At 44.2% G+C, this 21,824-nt stretch overlaps 2 protein-coding genes across 17 annotated transcripts in view; both read left to right on the top strand.

Moving 5' to 3' along the window:
* SLC35E2B (solute carrier family 35 member E2B) overlaps positions 1-9,441 on the top strand; it is a 47,042-nt gene extending 37,601 nt beyond the window's left edge. For 13 of the 14 annotated variants that reach the window (XM_016191034.2, XM_060199870.1, XM_060199869.1 and 10 more), the window contains 3 exons: positions 777-849; positions 3,921-4,066; positions 5,575-9,441. In XM_016191034.2, coding sequence (XP_016046520.1) covers positions 777-849; positions 3,921-4,066; positions 5,575-5,812 — 457 coding nt within the window. In that variant the 3' untranslated portion in view covers positions 5,813-9,441. The other variant, XM_060199872.1, reaches the window with a different exon arrangement.
* A 489-nt stretch (positions 9,442-9,930) lies between these two features.
* Positions 9,931-21,824, top strand: part of LOC103119232 (cyclin-dependent kinase 11B) — a 38,124-nt gene continuing 26,230 nt past the window's right edge. For 2 of the 3 annotated variants that reach the window (XM_007529494.3, XM_016191018.2), the window contains exons 1-3: positions 9,931-10,059; positions 10,669-10,792; positions 11,858-11,973. In XM_007529494.3, the coding sequence (XP_007529556.2) occupies positions 9,986-10,059; positions 10,669-10,792; positions 11,858-11,973 (314 nt within the window). In that variant the 5' untranslated portion in view covers positions 9,931-9,985. Of the gene's footprint in view, positions 10,060-10,668; positions 10,793-10,866; positions 10,914-11,857; positions 11,974-21,824 lie in introns of all 3 variants that reach the window. The other variant, XM_007529495.3, reaches the window with a different exon arrangement.

Below are 21,824 nucleotides of genomic sequence, written 5' to 3'. Positions count from 1 at the left end.
CCTGCTTCACCGCTTGTGAAGCAACTCCCCTGTAGGTGGGGAGCCGGGGGCTCGAACTGGGATCCTTGCGCAGGTCCTGGCGATTTGTGCCACGTGCGCTTAACCCGCTGCGCCACCGCCCGACTCCCGCAGTGAAGCAGTTCTGTAGGTGTCTAACTTTCTTTCTTCCTCTCTGTCTTCCCTCTTCTCTCCATTTCTCTCTGTCCTATCCAACAACAACAGCAATAACAATAATTAAAAAATAGCAACGATGAACAAGAACAACAAAAAGGGGAAAAAATGGCCTCTAGGAGCAGTGGATTTGTAGTGCAGGTACCAAGCCCCAGCGATAACCCTGGAGAAAAAAAAAAAAGTGCTTTCCCAGGTGCTAGGCAGTGGCACACTTGATTGAACACAATTGTTAATCATGTGCAAAGACCCAGATTCCAGCCCCCACCTGGAAGGGGAACGATTCACAAGCCATGAAGTAAGTGGGTCTGCAGGTGTCTCTGTCTGTCTGTCTCTCTCTCCCTCGCTATCTCCCACTCTCCTCTCTATTTCTGTCTAGCCAATAAAAAAATTTTTTTAAAAAGAGGCTTTCCCAAAACCTGAAGGAAGAAGCACCTATTTTCAGCTGCTGGCTCCAGGACCCTTAATGCTGAGCTCAGTTGTATCTGCTATGTAGCTTTGGTCGCCAAGCTGGTTGGCTGTGAGGCCCCAGCCTTTCAGGGGGTGCTGGGGTATTTGGCATTTCCCTATGGCCAGGGTGGAGGGTGAAAGCCTTCTGTCACCCACAGGGCTGCGGAGCTGCAGTTCTACACCAGTGCGGCAGCTGTGGCCATGCTGGTCCCTGCCTGGATCTTCTTCATGGTGAGTCAGAAGAGGGACCCCAGCTCCTGGGCTTCAGGGTTTCTGGTGAGGCCAGAGCAGAATGATATCTGGGTGGCCTGTTGCTGCATGTATGCTTCACTCACTGTACAGTTAGCCGTGAGCCTTACAGAGGAAGAGAATGGGGGAGCCAACTCCTGTTATAAAATGTTCCTGTTACAATTCCTCTGCTTCTTTGCATTGGGGACAAGCTCCACCTTTTTCCCAGGGCCCCCCAGTGCTAGAGAATTAAGCCCAGGCTAGAGCAGCAGAGCAGCACTCAGGCTGATTGATGCACTGTCAGGGAGTCTTGTGACCCCAGTCAGACAGACAGGAGACTGGAGAGAAGTGGCTCTAACCTGGGGACTGAGGAGGAGGGTGTTCAGACATGGCTATGCACTGTCTTAGGTGATCAGAATGTCTGATCATTGTGGCATAGGGGTCATCTTCCATCTGCCCCCCATCCCTAACACACACACACACTCTGGCACCTGCTTTTTCCAAAGTGCCTTTAGCTCCAAACAAACCTTGGGACAACTTTGGGGCAACTTGTGTCTGACATCTGTGCAGGGGCAGCCTCAGTCCCCATCACTCATGGGATATCTCTTGGAACCTCCCCAAGTATGTGTCCTTTGTGGCAGAATTAAGGCACACAGCGGTGTCTTCAAGGTCCATGCAGGTTGTAGATGTATTAGAATCCCCCCTTTCTTTCTTTCTTTTTTTTTTTTTTTTTTTGCTGTTTTACTAGGGCCTTACATATTTCACCACTTTGAGCCATGTTTTCATTCAGATTAAAAAGGCAGAGAGGGGGATATCACAGTGCCAAACCTTCCTTCCTTCTTCTGTTGCTATAGCACCTCCCATTTATTGCTAGGGCTCATATCTGGGTCACATGCCTGGTGTATAGGCGTCCTACCTGGTGAGCTATCTCTCCAGGCCCTTGCTTCTTTATTTAGTATTTGATAAGACAGAAATTGAGAGGGGAAGGGGGATAGAGACCGACACCTATAGACCTTCTTTACCACTCATGAAGCTTCACCCCTGCAGGTGGGGAGCAGGGGTTGAAAATTCAAGTCTTTGTACATGGTAAGTTGTGCACTTAACCGAAGTACACCAGTGTCCATTTCTTTTTCTTTTAAAGATGTATTTATTGTGGACTGGGAGATGGCACAGTGAGTAAAGCATTTAGACTCAGGAGCACAAGGTCTTGAGTTCAATTACTGGTATCACAAGTGCCAGAGTGATATTCTGATTATTTCTTCTTCCTTTCCATCCTTCACTCTTGTATTAATAAATTACTTAAGTAGGGTTTTTTTTCCTTTCCCAGAGCACTGCTCAGCTCTGGTTTATAATGGTGCTGGAAATTGAACCTGGGACTTTGAAGCCTCAGGCATGAAAGTCTCTTTACTTAACTAGTATGCTATCTACCCCCACCCTTAAATAGGACTTTTTAAAAATATATTTATTTATTCCCTTTTGTTGTCTTTGTTGTTTTATTGTTGTAGTTATTATTGATGTCATTGTTGTTGGATAGGACAGAGAGAAATGGAGGGAGGAGGGGAAGACAGAAGGGGAGAGAAAGATACAACACCTGCAGACCTGCTTCACCGCCTGTGAAGTGACTCCCCTGCAGGTGGGGAGCCGGGGGCTTGAACCGGGATCCTTCCGCCAGTCCTTGTGCTTTGCACCACCTGCGCTTAACCTGCTGTGCTACCCCCCAACTCCCTAAATAGGACTTTTTAAAGTTTTTTTTTCTTCTTTTTACCAGAGAGCACTGCAGTGCTGTGGCATAAGGTGTGCTGAACATAAGACCTTTGGTCCCTCACATATGAAAGTCTTCTTTTGGGGCCAGGTGATAGTGCACCTGGTTGAGCACACATTACAGTGCACAAGGACCCAGGTTTGAGCCCCTGGTCCCCACCTGCAAGGGGAAAGCTTCATGAGTGGTGAAGCAGGCCTGCAGGTGTCTCTCTGCCTCTCTCCCTTCTCTCTATCTCTTCCTTCCCTCGCAATTTCTGGCTGTCTCTATCCAATAAATAAATAAAGCTAATAAAAAATAAAAGGTAGCTTTAAAATAAGAGAAAGTCCTTTTTTATATTTATTCCCTTTTGTTGCCCTTGTGTTTTTTTTATTGTTGTAGTTATTATTGTTACTGATGTCATCATTGTTGGACAGGACAGAGAGAAATAGAGGAGGGGGGGAGTCTGGTGGCACAGTGGGTTAAGCGCACATGGCACGAAGCGCAAGGACCTGCTTAAGGATCCCGGTTCCAGCCCTCCGGCTCCCCACCTGGAGGGGAATCACTTCACAAGCGGTGAAGCAGGTCTGCAGGTGTCCCTCTTTCTCTCCCCCTCTCTGTCTTCCCCTCCTCTCTCCATTTCTCTCTGTCCTATCCAACAACAATGACATCAATAATAACTACAACAATAAAACAACAAGGGCAACAAAAGGGAATAAATACATAAATAAATATTTTTTTAAAAAATAGAGAAGACAGAGAGGGGGAGAGAAAGACAGACACCTGAAGACCTGCTTCATCATCTGTGAAGCGACTCCCCTGCAGGTGGGGAGCCGGGGGCTTGAACCAGCATCCTTATGCTGGTCCTTGCACTTTGCACCACGTGTGCTTAACCCACTGTGCTACCGCCTGACTCCTGAAAGTCTTCTTTTATAAATGTCATGCTATTTCCCCAGCCTATATATATATATATATATTGTTTTTTTTTTAACCAGAGCACTGCTCAGCTCAGGCTTATGCTTCTTCTTCTTCTAGAAGAAGGCTTATGGTGGTGCAGGGGATTGAACGTTGGAACCTCAGGCATAAGTGTCTCTTTGCAGAACCATTATGCTATTTACCCCTTCCTGTTCGTATTTATTTATTAATGAAAGAGAGGAGGGAACCAGAATATCACATGTACAGTGCCCTGATGGCAAAAAAAATAAGTTTTTAAACGTGATCAGGGCTGCCCAGGTGTCACTCTGTTAGCAGTGTGCATCTACCCTCCCAAGCCTCAGGGCACAGGTGCAAGTGTCTCTGGGGAACCAGCTCAACATCTGCTCTGTTCTGCCTCTAGGACCTGCCAGTGATTGGGAGGAGCGGAAAGAGCTTCAGCTATAGCCAAGATGTGATGCTGCTGCTGCTGATGGACGGCGTGCTGTTCCATCTGCAGAGCGTCACTGCTTATGCACTCATGGGGAAGATCTCCCCAGTGACCTTCAGGTGAGCACACCACCCCCAGGCGCACACACACCCATGTCCTTGGCCGCTAAGGAACTTAAGAGCTGGGCATCTTTACAAAAAGGTCTCTGTAATGGCAAATCCTGTGGCCCCACGGCATGAAAACCAACTTGAATGGTTCCCCCTAGAAGATGTCCTTGTTTGTTTGTTTAGCACCAGGGATGGGACCCAGGCCCTCATACGTGCACTTCTGTCCCCCAGTCCTCTATTGTTAGAAATGGCATGGCCTGGCCCCCACACTGAGCCTTCTTTCTGCATTACCCAGTGCAAGGCCACAGACCACGGGGGCCTGCAGTGCAGTTGCAGTGAGGCACTTCCTTCTTAATTCTGTCTTCCTTTATCACTCTGAGTTTGAATAGCTGCACCCCAACTCTGTGACCATTCCCATGCCAACTGGCATGGCTCTGGAACCTCAGAGGTGAGCTCAATGTTCCACTCACTCTTCACTTACGTACCTGGACCTTTTTGTTTTTAATATTTATTTATTTATTCCCTTTTGTTGGCCTTGTTGTTTTATTGTTGTAGTTATTATTGATGTCATTGCTGTTGGATAGGACAGAGAGAAATGGAGAGAGGAGGGGAAGACAGAGGGGGGGAGAGAAAGATAGACACCTGCAGACGTTCTTCACCACTTGTGAAGTGACACCCCTGCAGGTGGGGAGCCGGGGGCTGGAACCGGGATCCTTAACATCAGTCCTTGTGCCTTGTGCCTTGTGCCACCTGCACTTAACCGGCTGCGCTACTGTCCTCCCTACCTGGACCTTTTACTTTAATTACTTATTTACTTATTTCTTATCAGAGCCCTGCTCAACTCTGGCTAATGGTAGTGAAGGGAATTGAACCTGAGACTTTGGAGCCTCAGACATGAGAATCTTTCAGCATAACCACTACATGCTGCCGTCCCTACCTGAACCTGGACCATTTAGTGAGAACCCAGTTTACTAGGCAGGAGAGGGGGCCAGGAGCTGGTTTACCCAGCCACCATGTAGGGGCAGCATATAAAAGGCAAGCTTCATGAATGGTGGACCAGTGTTTTGAGGTCTTTTGTCTCTCTTATCTTTTCGTCTTTTTTCTTACTATCTCAAAAAAATGTGTGTGTGCATGTGCGTGAAGATTTTATAAATAGGAAGAAATTAGCTCATGTCACTAGTAGGCCATGAAGTCAACATGGTGATAGCAGCTTTGGCCATGTCACATTGCTGCATGTGCTGTCTCTTCACCAGCCCCTTCCCACCACAAAAATAAAGATTGGGTCAGAGAGGTAAAGCACATGTGTGAACCCTAGATAATGTTTCCTGTTTTCATTTTGATATTTTTACTGATTTAAAAAAAAAATGCCCCCAAAAAGTAAGGGCAAGGGAGCATGGGACCAGGCCTCTGTAAAGTTCCACACCAGTCACACCGAAGTACTGTGTTCCTGTCCTGTCCCTACCTGAAGCCACCTGGGCACAAGTCTAGCCCCACGTGACCTCCTGGATGCTCTGTTGCAGCGTGGCTGGCACTGTGAAGCACGCCTTGTCCATCTGGCTCAGCATCATAGTCTTTGGCAACAGGGTCACCAGCCTGTCAGCCATTGGCACTGTCCTAGTCACAGTTGGCGTCCTGCTGTACAACAAGGCCAGGCAGCACCAGCGGGAGACCATGCAGAGCCTGGCCACAGCCACCATCCGGACACAAGATGATGACATGGAGCCCTTGGTCCCCAAGGACCCCAGGCCACACCACTGAGCCAGGAACCTGGGGAGCTTGTCTTTGGCCTCCCCACGCCCTCGAAAGCAGGTGAAGGCACACCCATCCATGAGGGGCACAGTTGAGTTGCAGGTGCCTGGGGGTGTAATTGGCCCTTCCTGCTCTTTTCCTGGAGTTTCAACCAGAGCTGGTGGCATTGCCAAATGGGGGTCCCAGACCTTAGCTGCCTACAGCACACTCCAGAGCCACTGCCAGGGAGCGTGGACTTGCCAGGTGCAGAATGGTGTGCAGTCTGGCTGCTCAGAGGCCAGGCCCAGTGTCCTCAAAAGGTGATAGCCACCAGGGACAACTGCAGAGCCAGATCTTTTGAGTCCAGCACCCCCATATCTTCTGTCTGAAGCTACCAGAGCTAAACTCTGCTCCTTAGCAAAAAGAGACCACCATTCGGGGACAGGAGGCCATGGCCAGTCGAGTGCCTGGGACATGACAGAAGACACCCAGAAGGCAGGGTATGTACCACTTAGGAAGATGTGGATCCTGTCAGGTTCCATGCTTCTCAAAGTTCCCTCCTGTGGCTCTGCCCCTAGCCTTCTACAGGGACCCCAGTGCTGGAGGTTGGGGTCAGCCACCTGATGTGTCTCTTCCTCAGTGCTAGGGGATGTGACCTTCTTTTGTCCTTTGAAGCAGGCTATTGGCAGGCTTGCCTGCAGGAAATCCCCCCCCCCATCTCCACTCAGTTTCCCAGCACCCCACTTATCCTCTAAGGAGGATGGGCCATTTCCTCTGAAGGGGTGAGCAGGGGCATGGGAGGAAGAATCTTTTGTTTCCTCTGCTGTGTTCAGAATAACAGTTTCATATTTTATAGCTGAAGCACAGGTGGTTCTGGAATGCATGGCAGGTGAAGCTCACTCTGTTCCCTCAAAGGAACTGAGCCCTTGGGTCACTGAGGCTTCCAGCAACTTGACCTTTCGTCCTTGTGGGATTTCATGGGATACAACTTTCACAGCAGGTATATGAGATCCCACTCCTTCTGTGGTCTCAGGTCTGGGGTTGAGCCAACCTGACTCCTGTCAGCCTTGCGGCCTGAGGCCCAGCTGCTAGTACAGAGCCTCTGTGGCCTCTCAGGCATGACAGAATGGCCCTGGTCTCCCTGCCCTGCCACTCAGGTCTACAGTTCCCATAACTGTTCCACTGGTTTTCTAGTTGGCTTCTCAACTAGAAAATTGAAAACCCTCCCTCTCTGGGAACCCAGTCTGCTAGAAACAAAAGAGCAATAATTATGTCTCATTAAGTTCCACCTACTTGAAAAGTTTGCCAAGATCAAGGATCAAAGGGAAGCCTTTTCAATGATACAAAGGCTGGAAGCTGGTGGAGGGTAGATAGCATAATGATTATGCAAACAGACTCTTATGCCTGAGGCTCCAAAGTCCCAGGTTCGATCCCTCGCAACATCATAAACCAGAGCTGAACAGTGTTCTGGTAAGAAAGAAAAAAAAAAAAAAGGCTGGAAGCAACTGGTGCAGGGCAGGAGTGCCAGTCCACCCACAAGCCCACCTCCACTGTGAAGACTCCCCTTGCTTCTTTCCTGCTTCTTCCCAAAACAAGGCTATAGTGGATCCATTGGGGGTGGGCAGTATGTAGCATTGATCTCTGAGGACCATTGTGAGAACACCCCTTCCTGGAGGGCTGGGGGGGGGGGTCTCAGCAGTATTTTCACAAGGGCCTATGCTTGAGTTTGGTTCATATGACTGCCTGCTTCCTAGTGTCAAGGTTTCTGACCCATGGCTTGTGTGTTGACACCCCCTCCTGCCTCTCCCCTCAATTCCTCTCCCCTCAAACCACCCCAAGAAACTTTCAGTCTGTTTTTGATTTTCTGGATGTACAAGCCAGGAACTAAACATAAAATTTTCATAAATGAAACCACTTCCAGCAAAACTGCTTTAAAGACTCCCTGGCCCCACATTCAATGACCACAAACCACATGCTTTGGCACTGCCCTTGCCAGGGCTTCCATTTCACCCCTGTGCCAGCCACTGCCTATGTTTCCTGACCAGCTGGACTGACCAGCCATGTAAGGATTGCAGGCAGGAGGTTCTTTTTATTAAGTGTTCTTGTTAAACTGTGGTAGATGTACTTGCATGAGCACCAGCACTCAGTGTCACTGTTCAATCAGGGTCATTCCTTCTGTCCTTGTCCGTGCCTTTGTATAAAAAACACTGAGAATGGGAGTTGAGCAGTAGTGCAGCTGGTTAAGTGCAAGTGGCGCGAAGCACAAGGACCAGCGTAAGGATCCCGGTTCGAGCCCCCGGGTCCCCACCTTCAGGGGAATTGCTTCACAGGTGGTGAAGCAGGTCTGCAGGTGTCTTATCTTTCTCTTCCCCCCCCCCATCTTCCCCTCCTCTCTCCATTTCTCTCTGTCCTATCCAACAATGATGACATAAATAACAATAATAACTACAACAATAAAAAAGGGCAACAAAAGGGAAAATGAATATATATATCTCGCACTGAGACTTCTGAGTCAAGTCTTCAGTTTATTTTACATCCATACTGAGAGATGTACACATCTCTGGTTTTTAGGGGAACTCACTATTGAGTCATGACTACCATGAAAAGCTTTTAATTACAATAGTCAAATTTCCTATATCCAGTGCTGAGAATACTTTTGCACAATACTAAGTGTATCTTTGACTAAGTGGAATAAACATGGTGAATCACATAATAAAAAAAAATTCTGACACAGAGTATCAGCAAAATTCAGCCTGTATTCAAGATCCCTTTCTCCAAACCAGTGGGTTTGACATCCTCTGTGGCACTCATCTGTAGGCATGTGGACAGACCATTAGGGATGACACACAGCATAGCTTTTTCATCGTTAGATGAAATATGTCTATTGAGGCATGTAAACATCTTCACTGTTTACCTGGACTAGAAAGATTCAATAATGGTGTTATTAGTGTAGTTCAGTCTTTCAAACCTACAAATCATATTTTTTCAGTTTGTGAAGAAGCAGGACTTAGCTCCGCCAATAAACTGTCCTGGCTAACAAGCCACACACAGAACAATAGTATGTGAAGCCCAGGACATAGAAATATTCACTCTGTCTCTAATGTATTTCTTCTAATTTCCCTGAGAGACCTACTCAGTGACTACTGGATCCAAACTTAGTTAGTCCAAAATGACTCAGAAATTGTTGTATTAGCATTCTTGTCTGTTTTACTTACCCTTCTTGTGAGGAAAACTGGCATTCCACTGATTTGCTATTTCTAGACTGTTGACAGATGTGAGTTGCCTCTAAACCCTCAGGGGTGCTGTATGCTATGTGAAGCAGGACCACAGGAAGGCTGACTTCCCCACACTGGAAAAGTTGGAAATTACATCCATAGTCATCAGAGCCAAATTCTGCTTTATACCACGCTAAACTGTGGAGAACTAAAAGTACATTGTATAAAATGTTTTATAGTGTTTCTGTAAGCCAACTATTTCAGTATTTGTGATTAGATAAGTAGTTTCTAGAAAATGGTTTTGTTAAATATGATGAATCACCGTATTGTTGTAATACTAATGCTGTAGGTGCCTCGTGGTTATTTTTGTTTGAATTCAAGCCACCGTGGTGACAACTATAACTCTTGTTCTGCAAAAGCAAAATAAATATTAAAGTACATTTATCTTCATTGTGTAGTTCCTTTTGTTTATGCTGCTGAAATGTCCAGACCTGTTTTCAACATTAAAGAGCAAAGAAAGGCTTCGCTGCCACCTACAACTCGGGAGACAACCTAAGTGCTTGGCCAGAGAGTGAAGTTGGTTCTGGGAGGGATCACAAAGTCCATTCACCCTCTGTGCCCAAGTTTGACACATTACACTTTCGACTTCAGGTCCAGCAAATGTGGACAAATACTGTTCTTCCCGTCTCCTCTGCCCTGGGAATCTGGACGTTAAACAATTACTTCCCTGTGAGCATCAAACAACAGGGATGCTGTGTGTGTGTTGGGGGGGGGAGGCTTGAGAGCCACTTCCTCTAGGCGCCTGAGGCAGTGACACGCCGCAGCCAGAGTTCAAACAGTCGGTTTTCAGGTCCCAAGAGTCCCGACCTCTAGCAGGAGAGGGGTTTCCTGGTCCAGACTTCAGATGTCTATCCCTTTCTACAGTACTGGCAGCGCCGGAAGTGGCGTGACACTGCCTGTTAGCTTACGTCATCGCGAGGCGCCGGAAATGACAACGCTCTGGCGCGCGCCGGGCGCTATTTCTACTGAGGCTTGGGGACCGGCGGTGGTGGCGGCACTGGGGTGAGTGGCAGTAGCCGGGCGGGCGTCTGGGAGCGGTGCGACGGGTTCCCCTATGTACTCGGAAGCGAGCGGGCTTCGAGCGATCTCCCGCGCCCTGTGCCTCCTTTTGCCTGCGCGGGCTTTGGGTCAGTGGCGGCGGCAGCGCCGGGCCCAGCCCCTAGTTAGCGTGACTGAAACCGGGGAAGGCTGCCACCAGGGCTGAAGCACCCGCGCACCCTGGGAAGAGTACGCCCCGCCTCTACCCTGTTGTCAGTGACCCTGGGAAGAGGCTGGGATGCCGGGCCCCTCACCCCCGCGGTATTGGTGATAGGTTTTGATAGCACCTGTGGGGCCAGGGAGGCCAGGTACCTTAGAGAACAGCTTTCCCTAGGCGGTCTTTTGTAACCCGGTGACGGTGTTGTCGCATGACGGATCAGCCGGGCGTCAGCTCCTTGACAGAGGGCCCCAAGAATGAGGGAAATGTGACTAGAACTGCCTGGCCCTCCACTCCTTAAGATTTGTGTTGATGCGTTCAAAGGTTCAGTGCTTTCGACCCAAGTGTTGAGCGACAGTGCGTCAAGGCGAACCTCACTCCTTCCTGATCGAGCTGGGCTTCCTTTTTGTCTGCAGTGTTTTAACTCAAATGGGTGATGAAAAGGACTCTTGGAAAGTGAAAACTTTAGATGAGATTCTTCAGGAAAAGAAACGACGGAAGGAACAAGAGGAGAAAGCAGAGATAAAACGCTTAAAAAATGTAAGCCCTATTTTTTACATACGCGGTTCCCTCTTAAAGGAGATTTAATTTCTTTGCCCTCGTTTTTCCATTAGAACAACGCTCCTTCGGTGAAGTTCTTTTGTACTTCCAAATGTCACAGGTGAGCTCAATTCGAATACTTAGTTTACATTGAAGACAGATTTTTAACATACTAAAGCTGAATATAGTTGACAGTGTCTCCTTGGAGAGCAAAGTACTTCAAGCCTAAAATCATTAGTGCAAGCTGGACTAATTTTTCTCATTTCATTATCAGTACATTTGTGATACCATCTCCTGATTTTAACTAGTAATCAGTTGCCTTTAAATTAATGCTGCTGTTCTACATATCTCTTGGTTTGCATAATAACACCTCAGAAAACGTTTAGTAATTTCATAATGGCATTGATAAAATTATCTCTTGCTGGTTAGATAAGTATTTTCAAGAAGTTTATGAAATACCTCAAAGCATTTGTATAAAGTATGCCTTACTGCTCAATTTTGGCTCATGTAAACAACTAACACATAGCATAGACTCTTAACAATTTTGTCATAAACATACTGGTTTTAAATTTCTCATCCCAGGATCTGGGTTACAGCCTTGTAATTTTAATATTGACAAGTTTATCTTTAATAACATTTTATTCAGATGTGTATATGAAGGCTTGTTCTTGGATGTTGGCATGATTTGGGTATCACTAAAAATATTCTTATCTGGGAGTCGGGTGGTAGCGCTGGGTGGTAGCGCTGCGGGTTAAGCACAGGTGGGGCAAAGTGCAAGGACCCGAGTAAGGATCACGGTTAGAGCCCTGGCTCCCCATCTGCAGGGGAGTCGTTTCACAGGCAGTGAAGCAGGTCTACAGGTGTCTGTCTTTCTCTCCCCCTCTCTGTCTCCCCCTCCTCTCCATTTCTCTGTCCTATCCAACAACAACGACATCAATAACAACAATAATAACTACAACAATAAAACAGCAAGGGCAACAAAAGGGAATAAATGAATAAATATTTTTTTAAATAGTCTTATCTATGAAGAAAATTATCTAATAACCCCCCCTTTTTTTTTCTTAGTCTGATGACCGGGATTCCAAGCGGGATTCCCTTGAGGAGGGGGAGCTGAGGGACCACCGCATGGAGATAACAATAAGGAACTCTCCGTACAGAAGGGAGGACTCCATGGAAGACAGGTGAGAGGAGGCACATGATGTGTGAACTGAGGAAGCACACCCATCCACACAGCACAGCTGTGATCCTGGTTCTGGCTGTCCTTTTTAAGTGTTTCTTTGAAAGTCTGTCATCATGATGTTGGTTTCACCTCACAACTAAAAAGGACTTTTTTTTTTTAATTTTTTTTTAAATATTTATTTTATTTATTTATTCCCTTTTGTTGTCTTGTTGTTTTTCTATTGTTGTAGTTATTATTGTTGTTGTTGTTGTTGGATAGGACAGAGAGAAATGGAGAGAGGAGGGGAAGACAGGGGGAGAGAAAGACAGACACCTGCAGACCTGCTTCACCGCCTGTGAAGCGACTCCCCTGCAGGTGGGGAGCTGAGGTTCGAACCGGGATCCTTATGCTGGTCCTTGTGCTTTGCGCCACCTGCGCTTAACCCGCTGCGCTACAGCCCGACTCCCTGAGATAAAAGGACTTTTATCTCTCTGAGATAAAAGGACTTTTATTATCTCACTTAAAAACTTTTTTTTTAAAGATTTTATTTATTGATTGATGAGAAAGATAGGAAGAGGGAGAAAGAACCAGACATCACTCTGGTACATGTGGTGCCAGGGATCAAACTGAAGACCTCACGCTTGAAAGTCCAATGCTTTATCCACTGCACTATCTTCCAGACCACAAAACCTTTTTTTTTTTTTTTTAATTTTATTTATTTTTGAGAGAGATGCAGACACACACACACACACACACACACACACGGAAACACCAGAACACTTCTCAGCTCTGGCTTATGGTGGTGCAGGGGATTGAATCTGGCACTTAGGAGCCTCAGGCGTGAGAGTCTGTTTGCATAACCATTATGCTATCTCCCCTGCCCATTTTCTTTCTTTCTTTTTTTTTTTTTAATGTATTTTCCACTTAAAATGCATTTGTTAAAACTGAAATACACAACTACTGCCAAGAACTTTAATATACTGATGCAAATTGGGTACCTAAAGAAGCGAAGAAGCCGCTGAACAAACTCCTGTATGTGCCTGATTATTTAATTAAAAGCCTTTAATGCTCAGTCTAGTCAGGGCTGCAATAGAACATTTTAGTTGGAAATCTTAAGCCGTTATCAACCCTTACTTCTTTTTCCTATCAACATACTTCTGCAAAATGACATCTTAAGCTAACTGGATTAAAATCCAACAATATGGGGGCTGGGTGGTAGCTCAGCAGGTTAAGTGCACATGGCGCAAAGTGCAAGGACCAGTGTAAGGATCCTGGTCCAAGCCCCCAGCTCCCTGCCTGCAGGGGGTTCGACTTCACAAGCAGTGAAGCAAATTTGCAGGTGTCTATCTTTCTCTCCCTCTCTCTGTCTTCCCGTCCTCTCGATTTCTCTATGTCCTATCCAACAATGGCAAGCAGTAACGATAGTAGTAACAACAACAAGGGCAACAAAAGGGAAACAAATAGCCTCCAGAGGCAATGAATTCATAGTGCAGGCACCAAACCCCAGCAATAACCCTGGAGGCAAAAAAAAAAAAAAATCCAACAATGTATAGAGATATATGCCTTGTTTCTACTTCTTTCCCCTTGATGGAAAACAGGTCTGTAGCCCTGATGGCAAGGCAAATACCCCACTCTATAAATGAGAATTGGTGTTAAGCATAAGATGGTGATTTTTCTGGTAGCTAAGTGGTGGCACACCAGGTTGAGCACATGTTACCATTGCATGAAGACCTAGGTTTAAGCCTCCAGTTCCCACCTGGGGTTGGGTGGGAGGAACGACTTCATAAACAGTAAAACAATGCTGCGGATGTTTCTTGGTCCCTCTTTATCTCCCCTTCTCCCTCTCAATTCCTTTTTGTCCTATCAAAGAGAGAGAGTGTATATTTCCCTCCAGGGTTATCACTGGGGCTCAGTGCCTGCAATATGAATCCATTGCACCTGATGACCATCTTTTGTTGTTGTTGTTGTTGCTGCTGCTGCTGCTGTTGTTGGATAGGACAGAGAGAGATTGAGAGGGCAGGGCTCGAACCTGGATCCTTGCACCAGTCCCTGCACTTCGCACTATGTGCGCTTAACCTGGTGTACTACCACTCGCCCCCTTTCAATTTTTTTTTTTTAAAGGATTTTATTATTTGTTAATGAGGAAGATAGGAGGAGAGAGAAAGAACCAGCATCACTCTGGCACATGTGCTGCTGGGGATGGAACTCAGGACCTCATGCTTGAGAGTCCAAAGCTTTACCACTGCGCCACCTCCCGGACCACTCAATTTTTCTTTTTTTAAAGTGATCTATCTTTCTTTTTTTTTTTCCCTCCAGAGTTATTGCTGGGGCTCAGTGCCTGCACCATGAATCCACTGCTCCTGGAGGTTATCTATTTTTTTCCCCTTTTGTTGCCCTTGTTGTTTTATCATTGTTGTGGTTATTATTCTTGTCATTGTTGGATAGGACAGAGAGAAATGCACAGGGGAGGGAAAGGGGGAGAGAAAGATAGACACCTGCAGACCTGCTTCACTGCCTGTGAAGCAAGCTCCCTGCAGTTGGGGAGCTGGGGGCTCGAACCAGGATCTTTATGTGGTTCTTGCACTTTGCACCATGTGCACATAACCCGCTGTGCTACCACCCCACCCCCCCAAAGAGTGATTTTTCTAACTAGACTGGGCAAACTGAAACTATATACTGTATAAAACATCAAATCAGTTTGATTTTTGTTTAAATCCAAGGTTTTCTTCCAGACAAGATTTTTTTTCCCCCCTCAGAATAAACTAGTCAAAGTATTACTAAGTTGACTAGGTGGCTTTATGCTACTAGACCAAGCCATCTAGCCAGTTGCTAGCAATGTTTCCAACACAGAAATATTACATGAGAGGGTAGGGAAGATTGTATAGTGATTATACGAAAAGACTTTCATATGGGCAAATGAAGTAGTTTACTTGTATTCACGTGGTGACTTGAACTGCTTAGCTGTGTATACAGCCAAGGGTCAAGCCTGGCCCCTACCACATTGAAGGAAACTTCAGTGCTGTATTATCTCCCTCCCCTTCCCCCATGCTGCCTCTGCCTCTTTTATTTTTATTTAATTTTTTTATTTTTCCTCTTTTGTTGCCTTTGTTGTTTTATTGTTGTTATTGATGTCATCGTTGTTGGATAGGACAGAGAGAAATTGAGAGAGGAGGGGAAGAAAGAGAAGGGGAGAGAAAGACACCTGCAGACCCACTTCACCACCATTGAAGCAACCTTCCTGCAGATGGGGAGCCAGGGGCTCAAACTGGGATCCTTACGTGAGTCCTTGCACTTGGCGCCATGTGCGCTTTAATCCACTGCGCTATCACCGGACCCCCTTATTTTAAATTTTTTTATATTTATTTATTCCCTTTTGTTGGCCTTGTTGTTTTATGGTTGTAGTTATTATTGATGTCGTTGTTGGATAGGACAGAGAGAAATGGAGAGAGGAGGGGAAGACAGAGGGGGAGAGAAAGACACCTGCAGACCTTCTTCACCACCTGTGAAACGACTCCCTTGCAGGTAGAGAGCCGGGGGCTTGAACCAGGATCCGTACGCTGGTGCTTTCATTTTGCACCACCTGCACTTAACCCACTGCACTACCGCCCAACTCCCTATTTTATTTTTTATTTGTTATTAATGGTTTGTTACAAGATTGTAAGATTACAACTTATAGGGAGTATGGACCGACCTGCCAATGCCCATGTTCAGAGAAGCAATTACAGAAAGAAGCCAGACCTTCCACCTTCTGCACCCTGTAATGATCCTGAGTCCATACGCCAAGACAGATAGGAAATCTTCAAGTAGAGGGGATGGGATAATGGAACTCTGGTGGTGGGAAATGTGTGGAATTTTACCCCTCTATGTTTTGTCCTGTTTTTTGCCAATATTTTCTGTTTTTTATGTTATAAATAAATTTTAAAAATTAAAAGATTACAATTTATAGTTACACACTTGTACAACCACCACCAAAGTTCTATATCCCTACCCTCCCACTTCTCACAGATAACCACTGTAGTCCTTACAGTTTGCTTGCTTCTATTTCTTTATTTTTTTGGAAAATTCATGTAAATCAGATCTCTAGACTTTATGTGTCAGTGAAATCATCTGATAGTAGTTAAGTCATCTTTGTTTTTTTTAATTTTTATTTATTTCCTTTTGTTGTCATTGGGGAATTAATGTTTTACATTCAACAGTAAATACAATAGTTTGTACATACACAACATTCCCCAGTTTCCCATTTAAAATACAACCCCCACTATGTCATTTATCATCCTTCAAGGACCTGTATTCTCCCCACCCACCCACCCCAGAGTCTTTTACTTTGGTGCAATACGCCAGTTCCATTTCAGGTTCTACTTGTGTTTTCTCTTCTGATCTTGTTTTTCAACTTCTGCCTGAGAGTGAGATCATCCCATATTCATCCTTCTGTTTCTGACTTATTTCACTCAATATGATTTTTCTTTTTTTTTTTTAAAGTATTTTATTTATTTAATTTTTAAGAGCGATGCAGAGAGAGAAAGACACAGAGAGAAACACCAGAGCACTGCTCAGCTCTGGTTTATGGTGGTGCGGGGGATTGAACCTGGGACTTTGGAGCCTCAGGCATGAGAGCCTCCTTGCATAACCATTATCCTATCTACCCCCACCCAACATGATTTTTTCAAGCTCCATCCAAGATCGACTGAAAACGGTAAAGTCACCATTTTTAACAGCTGGGTAGTATTCCATTGTGTATATATATATATACCACAACTTGCTCAGCCACTCATCTGTTGTTAGACACCTGGGTTGCTTCCAGGTTTTGGCTATTACAAATTGTGCTGCCAAGAACATATGTGTACACAGATCTCTTTGGATGGATGTGTTGGGTTCCTTAGGATATATACCCAGGAGAGGAATTGCAAGGTCATAGGGTAGGCCCATTTCTAGCCTTCTTTTTTTTTTTTTTTTTTGCTCTTTTTTTTTTTATTTAAGAAAGGATTAATTAACAAAACCATAGGGTAGGAGGGGTACAACTCCACACAATTCCCACCGCCCATTCTCCATATCCCACCCCCTCCCCAGTAGCTTTCCCATTCTCTATCCCTCTGGGAGCATGGACCCAGGGTCATTGAGGGTTGCAGAAGGTAGAAGGTCTGGCTTCTGTAATTGCTTCCCCGCTGAACATGGGCGTTGTGACTGGTCGGTCCATACTCCCATTCTGCCTCTCTCTTTCCCTAGTAAGGTGGGGCTCTGGGGAAGCTGAGCTCCAGAACACATTGGTGGGGTCTTCAGTCCAGGGAAGCCTGGCCGGCATCCTGGTGGCATCTGGAACCTGGTGACTGAAAAGAGAGTTAACATACAAAGCCAAACAAATTGTTGAGCAATCATGGACCCAAAGCTTGGAATAGTGGAGAGGAAGTGTTAGGGAGGGTACTCACTGCAAACTCTAGTATACTTCTGCTTTCTTACTTTGGTGCCATACTCCAAACTCAGTCAATTTCTGCTTTGCGTTTCTACTTCTTTTTTTTTTTTTTTTTTTTTTACATGCATAACATTCCCCAGATTCCCATTTAACAATACAACCCCCACTATTTCATTCATCATTTTTCATGGACCTGTATTCTCCCCACCTACCCACCTACCCCAGAGTCTTTTACTTTGGTTTAATACTCCAATTCCATTTCAGGTTTGTCTTGTGTTCTGAGAGTTCTCCAGACTGTTCTCCACAGAGGTTGGACCGATTGACATTTCCACCAGCAGTGCAGGAGGGTTCCTTTGACCCCACACCCTCTCCAGCATTTGCTGCTGTTACCTTTTCTGATGTATGACATTCTCACAGGAGTGAAGTGATATCTCATTGTTGTCTTTATTTGCATTTCTCTGACATTCAGAGACTTGGAGCATTTTTTCATGTGTTTCTCCGCCTTTTGGATCTCTTCTGTGGTGAATATTCTGTCCAAGTCCTCCCCCCATTTTTGGATGGGGTTATTTGTTGTCTTGTTGTTGAGTCTGGCAAGCTCTTTATATATGGTGGTTATTAAACTCTTATCTGATGTATGGCATGTAAAGATCTTCTCCCATCCTGTGAGGGGTCTCTTGGTTTGGGTAGTGGTTTCTTTTGCTGTGAAGAAGCTTTTTAATTTGTTATAGTCCCATAGGTTTATACTTGCCTTAGTCTTCTTTGTAATTGGATTCGTTTCATTGAAGATGTCTTTAAAATTTATGCAGAAAAGAGTTCTGCCAATATTTTCCTCTAAGTATTTGATAGTTTGTGGTCTAACATCCAAGTCCTTGATCCACTTGGAATTTACTTTTGTATTTGGTGAAATACAGAGATTCAGTTTCATTCTCCTGCATGTTTCAACCCATTGTTTCCAACACCATTTGTTGAGGAGACTCTGCTTTCCCCATGTAATAGTCTGGGCCCCTTTGTCAAAGATTAGATGTCCATAGGTGTGGGACCTCATTTCTGGGCTCTCAATTCTATTCCACTGGTCAGTGTGTCTATTCATGTTCCAGTACCAAGCAGTTTTGATGACAATGGCCGTATAATACAGTTTGAGATCTGGGAATGTGATGCCTCCAATTCTGTTCTTTTTTCTCAATTGTTTTGGCAATTCTAGGTCTTTTCTGGTTCCAGATAAACATTTGTAGCATTTGTTCTATTCTCCTAAAAAATGTGCTTGGGATCTTGATGGGGATAGCATTAAATTTGTAGATGGCTCTGGGTAATATATTCATTTTGATGATGTTAGTTCTTCCAAGCCATGAACATGGAATATCTTTCCACTTCTTTGTGTCTTTTTCAATTTCTTTGAGTAGTGACTCATAATTTTCAGTATACAAGTCTTTCACTTCTTTGGTTAGGTTTACTCCTAGATATTTTATTGTTTTTGTTGCTATAGTAAAAGGAATTGAGTTCTGGATTTCAATTTCTTCTAACTTAGTGTTTGCATAGAGGAATGCCACTGACTTTTGAATGTTAATTTTATAGCCTGACACCTTACTGTATTGCCTGATGATTTCCAAAAGGTTCTTGCTGTATTCCTTAGGTTTTTCCATGTATACTATCATGTCATCTGCAAATAAGGAGGGTTTGATTTCTTCTCTTCCAATCTGTATGCCTTGAATTCCTTGCTCCTGCCTGATTGCTATGGCAAGAACTTCCAACACTATGTTGAATAGTAATGGTGATAGTGGGCAGCCCTGTCTAGTACCTGATCTGAGGGGAAATGCTTCCAGTTTTTCACCATTGAGTATGATGTTGGCTGTAGGTTTGCTATATATAGACTCCACTGTCTTCAGGAATTTTCCATCTACTCCCATTTTTTGTAGTGTTTTGATCATAAAGGGATGTTGTATTTTGTCAAAGGCTTTCTCTGCATCTATTGATATGACCATGTGGTTTTTGGTCTTGCTTTTGTTGATGTGGTGGATCACATTGATTGATTTACGTATATTAAACCAACCTTGCATGCCTGGGATAAACCCCACTTGGTCATGATGAACAATCTTATTGATATACTGCTGTATCCAGTTGGCTAGAATTTTGTTCAGTATTTTCGCATCTATGTTCATCAGAGATATTGGTCTGTAGTTTTCTTTTTTGGTTGTGTCCCTGTCTGCTTTTGGTATCAGGGTGATGTTGGCTTCATAGAAGCTGGCAGGGAGTATTCCAGTGTCTTCAATCTTCTGGAAGACTTTTAAAAGTAGAGGTATTAGTTCTTCTTTGAAGGTTTTGTAGAATTCATTTGTAAAACCATCTGGCCCAGGACTTTTATTTTTGGGGAGATTTTTGATAACTGTTTCAATTTCATTAGCTGTGATGGGCCTGTTCGTGTTATCCACTTCCTCTTTACTTAGTTTTGGAAGTTGCTAGGTATCTAAGAAATCGTCCATTTCCTCCAGGTTCTCTAGCTTGGTGGCATATAGTTGTTCATAGAAGCCTCGCATGATATGTTGAATTTCTGCGGTGTCTCTTGTGATACCTCCTCTTTCATTTACTATCTGATTTATTTGGGTCTTCTTCCTTTTTTTTGTTTTGTGAGTCTGGCTAAAGGTCTGTCAATTTTGTTTACTCTTTCAAAGAACCAACATTTACTTTCCTTGATCTTTTGTATGGTTTTCCTATTCTCAGTGTTATTTATTTCTGCCCTAACTTTAGTGATATCTATCCTTCTGGTTGCTTTAGGGTTCCATTGTTGTTCTTCTAGGTCTTTAAGATGTGCAATCAGGCTGTTTATTTGTGCTTTTTCTTGTTTCCTAACGTGTGCTTGTATGGCTATGAACTTCCCTCTTAGGACTAATTTAGCTGTGTCCCAAATATTTTGATAGCTTGTGTCTTCATTTTCATTGAACTCTTGAAACATTTTGATTTCTTGATTTCCTCTTTGACCCAGAAGTTGTTAAGAAGTGTACTGTTGAGCTTCCACATTTTGGCACTGTTACTAATCTTTTGTTGATTGATAAGTGTTAGTTTAATTCCACTGTGGTCTGAGAAGATGCTTGGGATGATTTCAATGCTCTTGAATTGGCTGATGCTGTCTTTGTGGCCTAACATATGGTCTATCCTTGTAAAATGTGCATTCCAGTTTCTTGGGCTGAATGACTCTGAAAATGTCCAGTAGTTCTAGTTTATCTATCTCTTCATTTAGCTCTCTTATGTCTTTATTGATTTTCTGCCTGGATGATCTGTCAAGCTGAGAGAGTGGGGTGTTGAAGTCCCCTACTATGATTGTGTTACTGTTAATATATTGCTGTAGCTCTTTCAGTAGAAGTTTGATATATTTAGATGGCTTCTCATTGGGTGCATAGATGTTAATAATTGTTAAGTCCTCTTGATTGACTGATCCTCTGAGCATTAAGTAGTGTCCATTCCTATCTTTTTTAATCTTATCTATTTTAAAGTCTATCATGTCAGCTATGAGAATAGCTGTTCTAGGTGAATTCAGGCCATTGACATTTATTGATATCAAAGATTGAAGATATTTTAACGCCATTCTTGTAGAGTTTTAGAGTGTTTTGATATATGTCCTATTTGTGGTGGTCTGGTTGTTTATAGGAGACCTTTCAGAACTTCTTTCAGGGCAGGCTTGGTGATGGTTGATTCCTTCAACTGTTGCTTGTCTGAGAAGGTTTTGATGCCTCCATCTAGTCTGAATGACAGTCTAGCAGGATATAGTATTCTTGGCTGAAAGCCTTTCTCATTGAGCACTCGATAGATATCTTGCCATTCTCTTCTGGCCTGTAGTGTTTGTATGGAGAAGTCTGATGCTAATCTTATGGGTTTTCCTTTGTAGGTGACTCTTTGTTTTTCTCTTGCAGCCTTCAGGATCCTTTCTTTATCCTTATTCCTTTCCATTCTAAGTATGACATGTCTTGGTGTCTTTAGGTCTGGGTTAATTCTGTTTGGGACCCTCTGGGCTTCTTGATTCTTTGTGTCTTTGATGTTGTCTAGACTAGAGAAGTTTTCAGCTATTATGGCCTGGAAAATGCTTTCTTCCTCTCCTTCTCTTTCTTCCTCTGGTAAGACAATAATGCATATATTGTTTCTTTTGAAGTCATCCCATAGGACTCTGTTGTTGTTTTCAGCATCTCTTAATCTCTTACTTCTTTTTTAGTTGTCTCTAATTCATCCTCAATCTTGCTAATTCTTTCTTCAGCCTCATAGATTCTATTCTCTCTGCCCTCTACTGTTTCTGGAGTTCATCTATTTTGTTGCCCAGCTCTGATACTGTTTTAGCTTGTTCAGCTAGTTGCATTCTTAGCTCAGCGATTTCAGCTTTCAGCTCTCTAATAACCATGATAATTAGTATTTTCTTCCATAGTCTCTCATTTGTTGTTCCTGCATTTCTAATTACAATTTTTTCAAATTCTTTACTCACTCCT

The sequence above is a fragment of the Erinaceus europaeus genome, chromosome 10 (genome assembly GCF_950295315.1).
Source record: "Erinaceus europaeus chromosome 10, mEriEur2.1, whole genome shotgun sequence".
Lineage (NCBI taxonomy): Eukaryota > Metazoa > Chordata > Mammalia > Eulipotyphla > Erinaceidae > Erinaceus > Erinaceus europaeus.
Note: the sequence above shows the minus strand (reverse complement) of the source record. Positions and strands in the feature narration are given on the sequence as shown.